Source organism: Lagopus leucura, unplaced genomic scaffold (genome assembly GCF_019238085.1).
Source record: "Lagopus leucura isolate 7727_CA_CO unplaced genomic scaffold, USGS_WTPT01 Super-Scaffold_100004, whole genome shotgun sequence".
Lineage (NCBI taxonomy): Eukaryota > Metazoa > Chordata > Aves > Galliformes > Phasianidae > Lagopus > Lagopus leucura.
The window spans coordinates 39,926,639-39,941,600 of record NW_024962264.1 but is presented as its reverse complement, the minus strand read 5'-3'; the positions used below and the strand labels follow the sequence as shown (position 1 = coordinate 39,941,600).

The 14,962-nt window shown below is 37.4% G+C and overlaps 1 protein-coding gene across 3 annotated transcripts in view; it reads left to right on the top strand.

Annotated features, from left to right (window-relative positions):
• The window catches only part of PPP3CA (protein phosphatase 3 catalytic subunit alpha), a 189,573-nt gene extending 175,657 nt beyond the window's left edge, over positions 1 to 13,916 (top strand). For all 3 annotated transcript variants that reach the window (XM_042871137.1, XM_042871136.1, XM_042871135.1), the window contains 3 exons: positions 2,923 to 3,007; positions 6,116 to 6,213; positions 12,121 to 13,916. In XM_042871137.1, the coding sequence (XP_042727071.1) occupies positions 2,923 to 3,007; positions 6,116 to 6,213; positions 12,121 to 12,314 (377 nt within the window). In that variant the 3' untranslated portion in view covers positions 12,315 to 13,916. The remainder of the gene's footprint in view (positions 1 to 2,922; positions 3,008 to 6,115; positions 6,214 to 12,120) is intronic.
• Positions 13,917 to 14,962: the final 1,046 nt, after the last annotated feature.

Genomic DNA, 14,962 nt, shown 5'->3' with positions numbered 1-14,962 from the left:
TCCGGTTTTAACCTTGGTTGTATTCATAATTATTTTTTAGTTATTTTTATGCAAATAGTTTAAGATATTGAAAGAATAATGTGTATGTGTGTGTATATATAAGGTGTATATCAGGCTATGTTTGCTAAGGTTAAAATTAACTGTTTTACTCATAGTCATTTCTCAAGTTATGATCTATTTACTTCCGTGTTAAATCTATGTTTAAGTGCAGCTGAAGTAACTCATAGAGATTTGCAGTAATTGTGAATTTCAGAACACAAAAACTGAGTAGTTACACTTAAAATGTGAGTCAAAGATTTAAATATCACACAGACACCGATTTGGAAGGGACCTCTAGAGACCATTGAGTCCATTCCCCCTGCTAAAGCAGGTTCCCTACAGCAGGTTGCACAGGTAGGTGTCAAAGAAGAACCTTGAATATCTCAAGACTCTACAACATCCCTGGACAACCTGTTCCAGTGCTCTGTCACTCATATATATATATGGGGGGTTCAGTGAGCAACATTCAGTGAAAATTGGCAGTGCAATATCACATTGTGAATGCTAGGTGCATTATTTAGCACATAATATTTAAAAAACAAAAACAAAAACAAAAAAAACCACATGAATAAAATAAATGAAGTCATTACCGATAATTAGTGAACAGATTTTTTTTTTTTTGTCATTGTCACAAATCTGTTACAAATTAGGGAATTCAGCAGAGACAGAAATCTCTGGGTATATCTTTCAGTGACATTGTATGCGTGTTGGTGAGAAATAAAACACTCATTCTGAGATTGTTATATTTTATGATTTAAGGCATTTTTTATTTTTTATTTATGGGTAGAGCACTGTGTTTTACTTCAGTAACAAATTATATTCCCAGTTCTCAACTCTTCTGGAAATTGAACAGTGGCTGAAAAAGGTCAAGTGTACTTACAAGATCTACTAGAACAGTGTGGGCTTGTAATAAAGGAGCAGTGAGACCAGAAAGAAAAGACAAATTGCGTTTTAAGTGCTTTTAGGAGAAAAAAAGAATGAAAGCCATGTCATACTACCTTAAGGTACAATTTAGTGAGGTTGTAGAAACTGAGGGAGGAATGTACTGTTTCCTGACAAACATGATTTATTGCTGTTTAATTTAAATTTTTCACTAAGTTCTTACTAATACATTAAATATAATTCAGTTACAGCTAAGTTACAGCTGTTTCTCCTGCTCTTTATAATCTAGAATCACATATTTATGCCCCAAACTAGCTCTTGAGTTGAAAGACATCCTTCTGAGCATAGCTTCTTTCATTTTGAACTTCAAGACGCAGATTCAATTCCAAGATATATTAGGAGGACAATTAGAAAAGCCTGAAAATAGTGCATTTGAGAGCTGCTCTAAGAGATGGAAAGGCAAAAGTAACATCCTTTTCACTTCTTCTAAAATACCGGAGTATAGCCAGGCCAGCCTGGTGAATAGCGTTAAGCAATCCCTGTACTTCCATGAGATGACTCAAGCAGTTGGGAGATTAATTGTAGGGGAGAGATTTGCAGCAGGAGAGCCTGAGAGTGGAACTGTGGGGCTACTGTCAGCAGAGCTGTGTGGAGATGAATCACAAGAATTATCTCAATGTTGGCCGTGGAAAGTACCCAGCAAACCTGCTTAGCTCAGTTGGACTGCTCCAGCACTCCCCAAATGGCTGGAGTCAGTGTTTCCTTCTTAACCCTTCTGGCTGAGGTAACTGTGCTTAAATATGGTGAAGGAAGGCCTGTGCAACCAGGTCCAGGGCTGGGCTTTTCTGCTGCTTTTCATCTGGAATTGAAGATAAAAATTATCAATTTGTCCTTGAATTCTGGAAGAGCAAAGAAGCAAGCAGCACCTTGCTGTAGTCTTGTTCTGTTTGCATCGTTGAAGTTCAGAGGTAGGAATAGTCAGACAATATACAAGCCATACAAGGCAAAGTTGCCTTTCATTCAGAATGCTCTGAGGAGAAATCTTTATGATGTATGTGGTTTTGGTTTTGATAATCAAGTGAACCTGTTCACTTAGTACAGCACAGTCTTTTCTTATATAAGCATTTTTAAAAAAAAACTGCTGGTTCAGTTAACTTATTAATATAGTTATTTGTTTTCCCCCATTCAGGTGATTTTCTTCCCTTTTTTTTTTTTTTTTTTTTTTTTTTTTATTTCCTTGGTTTTGATTATATCCAACTAGCAATTGCACATGCAAAACAAGCTAAAAGGCAGTCACTGTTTCAGTGTATGGTTTTTTTTATTTTGTGAGTTCATAAATTTCAAAGTAATATGAACAGGCCATAGTAATGGTGGGAAGAAAGTACTTTCTATGGAACTCTATTAACTGCTGCCAGCCAACATAATCTCTACAGTTTCATGCTGGTTTCCAGAATTCTGGTTTTAGGTTTTGTTACCCCTCAAATGCTTTTCTGATAGGGTACCACGTCCTCCTTGTCCTTAAATGTATTCCAATCACTTTTTTTTTTTAAGACAACTGAGTGAAGTGTGATTGTTTTTCCACTTAAAATGTCGAGTTTGTAAAACAGATTTTAACTCCATTGCTATTTTATTTATTTATTTATTTTAAACTGACTTCTTACGACTTGGACACTTTTCATGTTGAATATTTTTTTTCACATTTTAACTACATTCTAAGTAGCTTGTTTCTGAAAATGTTTTTGAAATGGAAAATGAGAATACGTTGATGAAAAACACACTGGCTTCATATATGGCAGAAAAGAGGATCACAGTTGTAAAGATAATAATAACCAGACTTGAAAAGTGACCAACCTGAGCTGCAAGTAACAAAAAGTAGTATTTTTGAGTGCAGACAATGGCTTAGTTTGGCAAACTATTGTGTTAATATGGCATTTCTTGTGTTCAGAATAGTAATATATTATTTACAATACTCTACAAGTATTTTTAATGTATTTATCATAGGAGCAACAGCTGCTGCTCGAAAGGAGGTTATAAGGAACAAGATAAGAGCAATAGGAAAAATGGCTAGAGTTTTCTCAGTGCTAAGGTAAGTAAGGGGTTTTTTGCTGTGGGGTTTTTGTTGTTTCTTTAGAGACAACTTCTGATGATTACATAGAGCACTCTATTGCTGCTGCAACCTTTTAAAAAAGTTTTTATTCATGAAATACTGCTATTTGTCATGACTCATTGAAAAATCTTCCTTGGTGTTTTTGCTGGACTTAATACTAATAACAAAGCAAGACATCAGCAAAGAAAATTGTGGTTACTTTTTGTTCTAAGTCTTTTCTCTCAACATTTGCTAGTTAACTCTGTTAGACACTGTGAGGCAAGTGTTAAATGAAAAGAGAGAGTATACTCCACATAATGCCTCATCAAAAGGGAAGGCAAATGTCCTGCTTTGTCACTCATAGTTCATGCTACAAGTGATTAAATATGAAAGCAATAGGGTAAATTAACTAAAAATCCAGGAAATCAGTGCGAATTGCAGCAGCTTGTTACCTTCAGCTGCACTCCCCCAAACACATGAACATGAGTAACTAGTTGCTAGCCAATGTTAGAACTTTCCATCTGATGTCTCTGAGTAGAATAGAAAAAAATGCTATACTCTACTGAAGTCTAAATATAGAAAATGCAGTTATTCTTCCCTTGCAGCAAATGGATTTTATTTATTGATTGATTTATTCAGGAACTTACAGAATCATAGAATCACCGAGGTCGGAAAATACCTCCAAAATCATCCAAGTTGTCAAGTTGTCCACCTACCACTGATATTTCCCCACAAAACCATGTACCTCAGTAAAACATCTAAATGTTTCTTGAACATCTACAGGGACGGTGACCTCACCACCTCCCTGGGTAGCATCTTCCAGCACCTGACCATTCTTTCAGAGAAGAAATTTTTCCTAATCTTCAACATGAACGTCCCCTGGTGCAAGTTGAGGCCATTCCCTCTAGTCCTATTGCTAGTTAAACGGGAGAAGAGGCTGACCTTCACCTCACCACAGTCTCCTTTCAGGTAGTTGTAGAGAGCAATAAGGTCTCCCCTGAGCCTCCTCATCTCCAAATGAAGCAATCCCAGCTCCCTCAACCACTCCTCATAATTCCCCTAACCAGCTTCATTGCACTTCTCTGGATATGCTCCAGGGCCTCGATGTCTTTTTTTGTAGTGAGGAGCTCAGAACTTGTATGTTGCTCTGTTGTAGTCTGTTTATAGCTTTTACAATTGGTACAAAATCAAAGGATTTTTAAAAACGTGTTGGTGTGGTAATATGATGGGAATAAAAGAAATAAATATAGTTACTTGAAGAACGCGCTCTTGATTTCAAGTGGAACTCACAAACTTCCTTGATTTGAGACTCTCCTGCAATGTGCAAGCAGTGGGCACATATTCAGGACACAACAGTTCACCCACACGCTGCAGATTGCAACAGCATGGCTTAAATTGCATACTGAGATGGAGGACTTTATGGGCTTTCTTTTTGGGGTTTCCAAACTTTTATGTGTGAGGCAGTAGTGATGCACAAGCTGCTTCAGTGGTATCCATAAAAAAGAGAAATTGGCATAGTGCCTTTTCCCTAAACAAGACGGGGTGCAATCAGATGTTTCCACCTGCTCATCTGTATTAAATCTGGCAGAAAGCCTGGAGCTGACATTGCCACCACCTTCACAAAATAGCACAGTTATTTTTATCTGGTGATATTGAGTAAACAAAGTTTGGGGAACTGGCTTTCTCCCATAGCCTTCAACTGCAGCATTTGGATTCACTATATTTTTTGAGGAGCACCTTTTGAAATATAGGATGAATTTAACAGAAACCTGGACTTAAATATGCAGAGAAGTCTTTTACATATATATCATTTCAAGGATGGGAGATGGATACAACATAATTCTGGTTTATGCTTTGTTTTAAGTGATATCCATGAGCCTCACAGCTTACAGTTTTAGCTTTAGTGGTTTGAAGAGAATAAGAAAGAATACTGTAAATCAGCTTTTCCTGTGAATGTGATGCGCAAAGTGATATCTCAGTTTAATTCAAAAGAAAAAGAAAAAATGAACCAAATTATTTGGCATTATACCATTTCTTACAGCAGCAAAGCAAGAACAAGCAAAAATTTGGCAGTATATTGGCAGTATTCTGTAGTGGAATTACAACACTATCTTAAATTTGGAATTAGTGGGCATTTGGAATTAGTGGGCATTAGAACATTAGTTCTAATCGCCTGAGAAACGTGAAAACAGTCACAATGTGTTTTGGACTTTTACACTAAAAAAAGCATGTGTGTGAAAAGAATCATTTTCAACTAAAAATAGAACATCAAGAGCAAATGTCATAGGTAAACGAGTTGTTTGAAATAAATGAGTAATTCAGGGCACGTTGGGCTAAAGAAAACTCTGTCAACAATTCTAATACAAGCAGTTTTGATAAACAAAACCATATTCGTCTCAAAATCTGTCTTTCTGTTTACTTCCTCCAGCTTAACGCCATTCTATTTTTCAAAGTAAAACACCTTAAAATATTCATTTCTTGAAGAATTGGGGTCAGTTTTACTGCTGAAAAGTTACATCATCAACACTGCAGAGGGCTGCATGCAATGTCATGTCTGGATAAACCTGTTGGATTTGTCGTGACATCTCTTGAAAACCATATGTATTCGGGGGCCTGGAAAACGTATTTCAGTTTCCTATAATATTTTCTCGAATCCAGCGTCACTTTCAGCATACAAAACTAGAAGAAGAGTGCTCATAGTGAGCACTCACCCTTTATGGGTGGAAGTGCTTATTAATTTTAATGAGTTTCTCGCTCTGTGTTCTGTTCTGTTTTTAAAGTGGCTGATGATCAATAATAAATAACTCCTGGTGTAGGCAAAAAGAAAACAATTTAAGTTGATTTTGGACCACACAATGTGAGACATTTAAATACTTAATTGACAATAACTGTTGCTTTGGTCTTTATCCTTTCAAGTTTGCAGTTGTAGCGCAATCCAATATAGGTATTTGTGTATGTTGGTTCCTAGATGCAGGTTATTCTGTTAACTGTAGTGACAGTGCGTGTACGGTGTGGTGCGAAGGTGAACTGCTGACATAGAGGACAAAGGCCCAGTGTTGTGAGGGGAGAAAGAAAAAGAATGATGTCCTTATTTTTTTCCTTCTGTAGGGAGGAGAGTGAAAGTGTGCTGACACTGAAAGGGCTGACTCCCACAGGAATGCTGCCCAGTGGTGTGCTTTCTGGAGGAAAACAAACACTGCAAAGCGGTAAGCATGTTTGCCTCTGTGTGTCATTATTTGTAAAAGAAATGATTGCCATGTGAAGAGCCCAAGAAAAATAGCCAAAGTCTTCTCAGAAATAAATAAATAAAGGACAAAGTGAAACAGGTGATTTGTTGTACTGGAGCATTTGGAGCAGTTCATGTCAGGCCATTTCTCCAGACTTGTTATGTACCACTGATTTTCGAAGAAAGAGGAGGGGAAAAATTTCCTGAGAATCAACTGTTCAGTGTTAGATCAGCATCACATCTGAAGTGGCTGTTTCCACAGTTTGTAGTGTCATCTTTTATTTTTCTCAAGAGCAGCTTTTGATACACTGAGTACAGGAGATTCAGCTTAGATAATGACACTCAAGCCCTTATTTTATCTGATTTGTTCTTCCTCACAGAGAATCACCAATGAAAATAGTTCTAGAAGTAGATTTTATCTTCTAGCAATTCTAGCTGACAGCATGAGAGCAATTTCACATTCTGATTTAAGCTGAAAGGAAGGGAGGCTCTTAACAACACTGTTTGCCTTGTACACAAACACAGTATTGTTGGCTCAGTTTTTTACCAAATGCTTTTTGTTACAGGTAATTCTTAAGTCTGTAGTAGGGCTGCCTTTGATGAAATATTCCTTTTGAAATAAAGAGCTGCAAAGTATTTATTTACTACTATAAGCTCTCCATTTTTTTCTGTGTGCATTACTATAGAGTGTATATATATACGTATATATATATACCAGTCTCAGACTTACTGAGCTCCTGTTGGCAGTAGATGTAAGAAATAGAAATATTTATAATTTTAACACAGTCTCAGCCTCTGATTTTCCTGTTTCCCTCCTGGAGCATTCTTTCTCTGTATTTTTCCCGTTTACTGTCTCTTTTCTCTTACCTGGAAGATGCAGGTATTCTGTGGTACACCTTTTTCCCCTTTTTCCTTCCCTTTTTCTTTTTGATGACTTGTGTGTTACAGACATAGTAACGTTCTGCTTTGAAAATGCTGCAATATGATTCCATGGGATACCTCTCTCAGCAGGGTTGAGCTCTTTATCTTAGGCTTTTTCACTCTATGGTTGCATTATATACGTCAGAAAACATGATCCAAGGAAACTGCTGTTTTTGCCCTGGCTAAATGTTAGGAATTGAAATGAATTTGAGAAAATTGCCTAGAAGCCTGGTTTACAAATGACTGAAAGGAAAATCTCCTCATACTGCAGTATTCCAGCACAGTAAAACATTACTATACATGTTCATCTGAATTAGTTAACGTGTAGTACTCCATTCACCAAACAGTCTGAAATGTACATAGTTTCTATTAAGCATACATTCCTATTATTGTATGTTTTAACAGAAAATATGACCACTATGTTCTGTGGAAGTAATACATTTTAGTCACCTATTTCTTTTCCTAATGTGTCAGTGCTGGTTTGGATCTAGTTTTCATTTTAATTTTTCTCATCGTAGTTGTCATGTTTCCTTTTCTTTTGCATCTGTATTAGTTCAGTTGCTTAATTTTTGTCTTTTCTCTCATTCTATAGCTTGAGAGGCACAGGCTTACCTTGGTGCATGTGGATTAGCTCCTCTAATTTCCCCATGCAGCAAGGTAATATTATACATATTTTAGAATTGATATCAATCCATATTTAACATCCTAACCACAAAAATAAATAAACAGGGATTTATGGAGGTAAAAAAAAAAAAAAAGCTTCTCTATGTGGAGAAACAAGGCAAAAAAAGAGAGAAATCCCTAGAAACTTTGCTTATTGAGCTGTTCTTTAAACCAGTGAAGATCTTGAAAATCAACATTTCTTCTTAAATGCTTAACTGTATGATTGCTATATTAGATCACATTTGCTGATTTGCTTCCATCTGTAAAACTCTGACTGTAGGAACAAATTCAAGCCAAAGCTGATGGTTAGATCTCAAACGCAAGCTATATTTTTTAATAACTGTGAAGGTTTAAAAGCAGTCATAACATATAGTGTATTTATTTACTCATAACAGTGCAGAAATCTCCTTTTCTCTCTCTGACCAGGCTTTGCAGCTCTGGAAGCCCAACAGCTTTCAGTCTGGTTTCAATGTCCATCAGTTGAAAATACTAAAATGATTTTGTTGTCAAAGATTGAGTTGCTATAAAGGACACTGCACACTTCCAGATGGAGCAAACTGAGTGAGATTGCAAGCGGAGAAAAAAGCTCTCTGAGCAAACTCTTTCCCACCCTATGGGGAGGTTTCTTTTAGTCAGGAGAGAGGCCAAAAAAAAAAAATTCTTAGAAGTTGCTTATGTGATTCTTTTGCCCTGTACCAGCAGCTAACACTTTTCAAACCAACTTTGTAAGTGGTATGAATTTGGTGTGATGGCTTTATGCTGTTTTTCATTCTCTGTTGATCCAGAAAATCAAATGGCTCTTGTTTGAAGCCATGAGAATTATACAATAAACATTGCAGGTCGAATATGCAGATCAGGTGTGTAACATAGAAGACATTTTCATTTTGTAGGAATTTTTTTTTTAATTCAAAGAAAAGTTTTCTAATACGCTTTTATAAACTTTGTGAATCTTTCTGTTTCAAACATTTCAGTTTAATTTGATCTGCAAATTACTGTTTTTATGTAGCATTTCTGTGTGTGTCTGTTTTGCCAAAATCCAGCACTTACAGTAACATTAGTGTTTTAGCTCCTTTGCTGTTCACTGATTTGTTCTTAGAGTTAAAATCCTCTGCTCATTTTTCTCATTCGTTTTGCTACCCCTTTCTTCTCTTCAGCTACTGTTGAGGCTATTGAGGCTGATGAAGGTAAATTGGCCAGTCCCCTTTCTGTTGGTGCTACAACAGATAAGGGCTCTGCTGGGTGTATTCATTTTGCTGTAGCTTGTACAGATTGTGTGGGTGTTGGGCTAACAATTGTGGCTCGGTATTAACCAAAATGTAATTGCTTTAAAGGGGAAAATGTTTTTTGTTGTTGTTGTTGTTGTCGTCGTCTTTTTTTCTTTCTGAAAGTTACGATCCTGTTGGAATTCCTGTGTGTTGAACCAAGCACTGAGTAATGCCGCAGTAGGAGATCAGGGGACTTGGATCTTGAGGGACATAACTCGGCAGCAGCACGTAAATGCTCTGTGACACATAGCTCCAAAGCTGTAAGCTGAAGGCTGGGTCTTGTCTCTGCCTCTAATCATTCTCAGCAATCTCTAGTCAAGGAAAACACGCAGCCTTTTAATATTTTTTCCTTTTGTTGTTTTTTCTTCAGTTTGTTGTTTTTTTCTTTTAGTTCACTAGTAAAAAAAAATATATATATTGGTCTTTTGTTACAGTTCAGCACATTTCTGTTTCTCTTTTAAGTAAAACTACACGAGGCATCTGTCTGCAAGACGTCTTTTTCCTCTGGTAGTGGCAGTTTACACACTGGATATTTACATTAGATCAACCATTAACACTAGCACTCTTTTAGCTACAAATGAAAACTGTCTGGCTGCCTTGGAAGATAGCTGAGTGTTTAGCATCAAAAACTATGATGCTTTATTGACAGGCCTCTAATTTTACCCATAAGCAATTTTTAACTATACAGTTAATACCAAAGTAATTGCATATTGCGATGCAGATCTACGGTATTCATTCAGCATTATAAAGTTTTGGAAGAAGAATTTTCATAATTCCCCTTTAAAACAAAATTCTTCAGTTGTATTTTGTTCTTGCCCCTCTCAAATTTTTGGTGGGTACTTTTTTAGATAAATATACAAAATCTGATGATTGCTGTCTGTTGGTGAGATGTGCCCTTTTGGCCAGTTGAATTTGTTTTTGATTTTTGTAAAGCAGTGAATAAAATTATAGAACAAATAAGTAAGAGAAAATACAACTGCTTTCTAAATAGCAGTGAGTAAGCTGCTATTTATGTTGGAATTATCTATTCCTATTGGCGATCTCTAATCTGCAGTGTGCATTCTCGTTGACAGTTTGGCTGTTTTCTGTGATTTTCTGTGACTATGTGTTGTGTTTAGTATACTCTCAATGTAAACTGCTAATACTCGTTGTCTGACCAGCAACTGCAGCAGAGCACCTTCTTCACTATTACAGATGACAATGTGTCTGCTTGAAGTGCAATTGATTGAACTTGATCCCATTCCAGGATGATGCACTCCTCATGTTAATTCTTGATTTGCTTTCCTCACTAGTTAGACACAGTAACCACAGTTGTAATGGATAAGTCTACATAGACAAAGCTAATGATGGAGAAAATGTTTTGCCCTTTTCTAATTGTCCCTCTGCAGTTTGATTCAGGGCCTGATGACACCAGGTGCTCCATTGCTGTAATTCCAACTGAGCTGTGCTTCTTGCCGGCTCCAGAACACAGCAAGTGTTTCAGTTTCAACACAGCCATCCATTAAACTGTTGCTTTAAGGGATTGGCCTGGGTGCTTGTTAGACATCCTCATTTTTGTGGTAGAAGATGAAATACTGGAAAAAAACTCACTTTAGGGCCTGTTCTGTTTTCACTGCTCCATCCCTGCTCACTTAACTAATCGCCATTATGTTGTTGTTTTTCTGAGTTGAAGGGTGATACATGTTAAAAACCATGCAATTCAAAGTTCCAATCTAACATTTGTGAAACTGGCTAAGGAACTAAATCCTGAGGCAAACAGGATGTATCCATTTTCACAGGAATGGTTGGCAAAAATACCAGCATGAAAATGCTTTTCTCGCTCCCACTAAATGCAAGGAGTGGTAGATTGGTACCAGGGATGTTTGGGGTTCGGGGTTTTGGTTTTGTTTGTTTGGTGTTTTCTTTTTTAGCAGAAGTTCAAGCTTGTCTGGAACCGGGACTACATTTTGGAGGAGGGATGCTTTGGGATAGAGAGGGGAGAAGATAAAGAGTGGGAAGGAACATTGAATTTGATCTTTGAAACTCCCCTGCCATTTTTCTCCCCAGGGAGTTTGCATTTTCCTGGTACTAACACACCATTTCTGCTATATGGCATGTTAAGTTAGAGGCATAACAAAAGTGCAAGCAGCATTCTGGAAGTACAGCACACTGATTTGGTGTAGATAAGAGAAAGACACACAGAAGGCTTTTACAAATTGTCTGTGGGGCTGTGACCTGCTGTTTGCCTACAGTGCTTTGTTCTCTTTTGCTTTAAAGCTAAATATCTTAAATTCTTCAATCACAGACAAAATAAATAAATCATGGTCTGTGAATACATTCATAAGCCTGCTGAGGTCAATGTTGGCCTCATCAATGCTGCTGCTGAAAGGCGTTTCAAAAGTCCTCAGGTCCAGTTGGAACTTTGGTCCTCTGTGAATGTGTTTTCAAATTTCAATTGTACCAATATGCCAAAATGATGATATCCCTAGTCTGTGTTGCACAGCATTGCTGCTATTTGACTCGAGCTGCTTTCTAAAAGTCCAGGGAAGCTGGAGAGGGCAACTGCCCCAAATGACCAGCAAGCAGCTTGCTTGTGTTATTAAGAATGTTGGGCAACCCCTTACAGGGTCAGCCCCTAGTTTTAATGTGCATGACATGTTGAAAGTTCCGTGGAAGTTCTCCCTGATAAAAGGGTATTATGGTGGGGCACAGTGTCTTCCAGGCTGTACGCCCTGACAACAAATGCCAAACTCACTGGGCCACCACTGTGCCCTAACAGTGGTTCCGCATTGCAGCCTGTAGTTTCACGTTGGCCTCAGAGCGTTTTAGGCTGAACCCCAATGACCAACAAAGTAGTGGAAGTTGATCTTGTTCAGAAACAGAGATTGTTTCCCAGAGGTGGCGGTGGTTCACCCCCAGCTCTGTGTGTACACGGTAAGGACTCTGTTATGTTGTCAGATCTTCTTGTTGCCTTCTTGGCAAAGAAGGGCATTCGTTGGGGGAAAAACTGCCAAGAGTTCTGCGTTGCTAATTTTACTTTTTAATAATCCTTTATTTAGCTATCAAAGGATTTTCACCCCAGCATAAGATCACTAGCTTCGAAGAGGCCAAAGGCTTAGATCGAATTAATGAGCGAATGCCTCCGCGCAGAGATGTGCCATCTGATGCCAACCTTAACTCCATCAACAAGGCAATCTCCACAGAGACTAATGGCACTGACAGCAACGGCAGTAATAGCAGCAATATTCAGTGACCGCTGCCCGGGCGGGGGGTGAGCTGCAGGGCACGATGGGGTTGCTGCGCATTGGCAGTTGGATGTTCTTGCCTCTGATAATAGCTTACTCGCTCTGGGGGCCAGGTGTTGGATTTGGTTTACAAAATCATCTCCGAAGAGATCGTAAACTTTAATCTGGTGGGAGGGGGGTGGGGGATAGACACCTCCTTTGGACATGCCTTTAAAATGCTTGTAGAAAAATGAAAGCTAATGCTGGTATATATTGCAAAGTTAGGGGAATGAACATGTTTTCCTACTGCACTGGGAACTTCTAGATATGTTACTGAAAGGCCTTTTGTTATGTTACTGGACATGAAAACTTTGTTTAATTTCTTACTATTGTACGTTTACAGTTGCAGCACTAAACATGGACGACATCAAAGCATTTTTAACAAAATGTACAAACTAAATAAGGACTATTTATTCATAATGTTTTGCTACTCTTGTCAGACAATGGCTATGAAATAAATTAGGCAGTCTTTAAAAATATAGAAAAAAAGAAAAAAAAAAGAATGTTGGAAATTTGTTTAAAATGCCAAAAAAAAAAAAAAAAAAAAAAAAAGAGAGAGAAAGAGAGAGAGTGAGAGAGAGAGAGAGAGAGAGAGAGAGACGGATTAATTTTGTACAGATTATGCTTACCTCAGGTTTCTTTAGTGTGCTTCAATGCCCTTCTTTAAATATAACACTTATCTTACTAATTTGGCAGCAATTATCCTTTTCTTTGTTTTAAAAAAAACTGGAATTATGGTAACATAAATCTTTTTTTGCTGTTTATAATTAGGAGGGTTTGGTTTGGGGGGTTTTCTGGGTTTTGTTTTGGATTTTATTTTTTTTTTTTTTTGGTAAATCAAGTCTTGGTTGTGGCTTGCTGAATTTAAATATTTATGAGTGGTGCATTTTTAAGTATAGTGAACAAGACACCATATTAAGTGCAGTGAAAAGCATCTATATTCTGTAAAAATCTGCCTATGCATGTTTTTTAAGAAAAAAAATGGCTGTATAGGCCTGTATGGGACTGTAATGCGCTTAGTGGTCTGACTTATACTGGAAATGTATGTATACTGGCGTACTTTATATTCTCTAAAAAAAAATGCTTAATGCCTTTGAAATTTTGTAATCGAAAAAAAGCTTTGAAAAATCTAAGGGGAAGAGTATTCTTAAAGTTTTTAACATGAGCTTGTCAGTGCACATATAGATGGGTAGCATGTTTAGCAAACCTTGTGAAATTTAAATAAGTTTGTAGTTACATGTGAAATTCTAAATGCATGATAACTGTTAATGTCATAATGGTTTAGTCATTTTGTTATGTTCTGTCATGTGCCACAAAATGTGTAATTTTTTCACTTTTTTCCCTTTGTATATCAGTTACGGGTTTCGACTGGTTCATTCTAAAAAGAAAAACTAAACAAAACGGTCCATTGATATTTTTTAACAATTGTATAAGTGCCCAAGTAATTCACTACAGCCTACAGCCTTGCCTTTGTAATTTGACTTCGAAATGTTGGCAATCAAAAGCATGCACTTGTAACAATGAGAGAAGCATTTTATATTACTACTCAATAAAAATGTGCATGAACTTAAGTGCTCTTCTCTTTCTTGCTGACTACATCACAGAAGTGCACACACGCGCGCGCATTTGTTACTCTCTTTCTCTTTGGACCAGAGAAGACCATCTGTATAAAGGAAGACGGACATGTTTCACAAGTTAAGGTCAGTTGTTTACTTAAATAAAAGCGCATTTGTTACTTAGCTATTCTGCAGTGCTCTACATGCTGCCTGTTTGTTTAGTTTTCCCTCCCAGATTCCACCTAGGAGGTTGTTTTTTCTGTAAAAATGAGTACAGTGCATCCCACCAGCAGAGTGCACAACAACATGCTCTCTGTGCACTTTCCTCTCTCATCTAGAGGGCCCCGTACTTAAAATTTGCTTTTTTATTCCCCCCACGGTTGTTGCAGACTTGTTTAATTAGAAGATTTATAACTAGAAATGTAAACTTACAAGGGGAATTATAGAATTGACAGCAGAAAGGCTCATCTTAAGCTTTCACAGCAAAGAGAAAACTCTGGGGCAAATGGAGGTTCCCCTTTTTCCGTTGTGACTTGTGAATTATCAATATGTAACTACAGTATGCGGTTAGCATCCTGTCCTCTTTGGAAACAAGGAAATTGCATGGACAGGCCTCACAAATGTTCTTAGCCAGCTCTTCTCCTGTATCTGAAAAGGTGGATTAGTATCATTTTCATTTTCAGTGTTCCTTTAGGAAAAGAAAAAAAAAAATCAATGCTTCTCTGTATCGGATTTCGAATGTTCTCTCTTTCAGTCAGAGATGAAATGTAAAAGCTCTGCATTTTTTTTCTCATTTTCTCCCTAACCGTGCTCAGCATCCTTCCACAGTTCCATCATCCTGTGAAGAAGTGATGGAAAATGCCCAAGAGTGCAGCAGTGGGTATTGGAACAGTCTTCCTTTCAGGTAGCATTAGTAAATGTTGGTGTGGTACCTGTTTTCTTACACATTCTTTCTACTGTGTAGCTCAGCACCTTGTTAATTTTGGCAAAGTAGGAATGGTGGGAAAAATATAGTTGATTCAGAAGATCCAGGGCTAGAAAGCTGGATCAATTTTACTTTT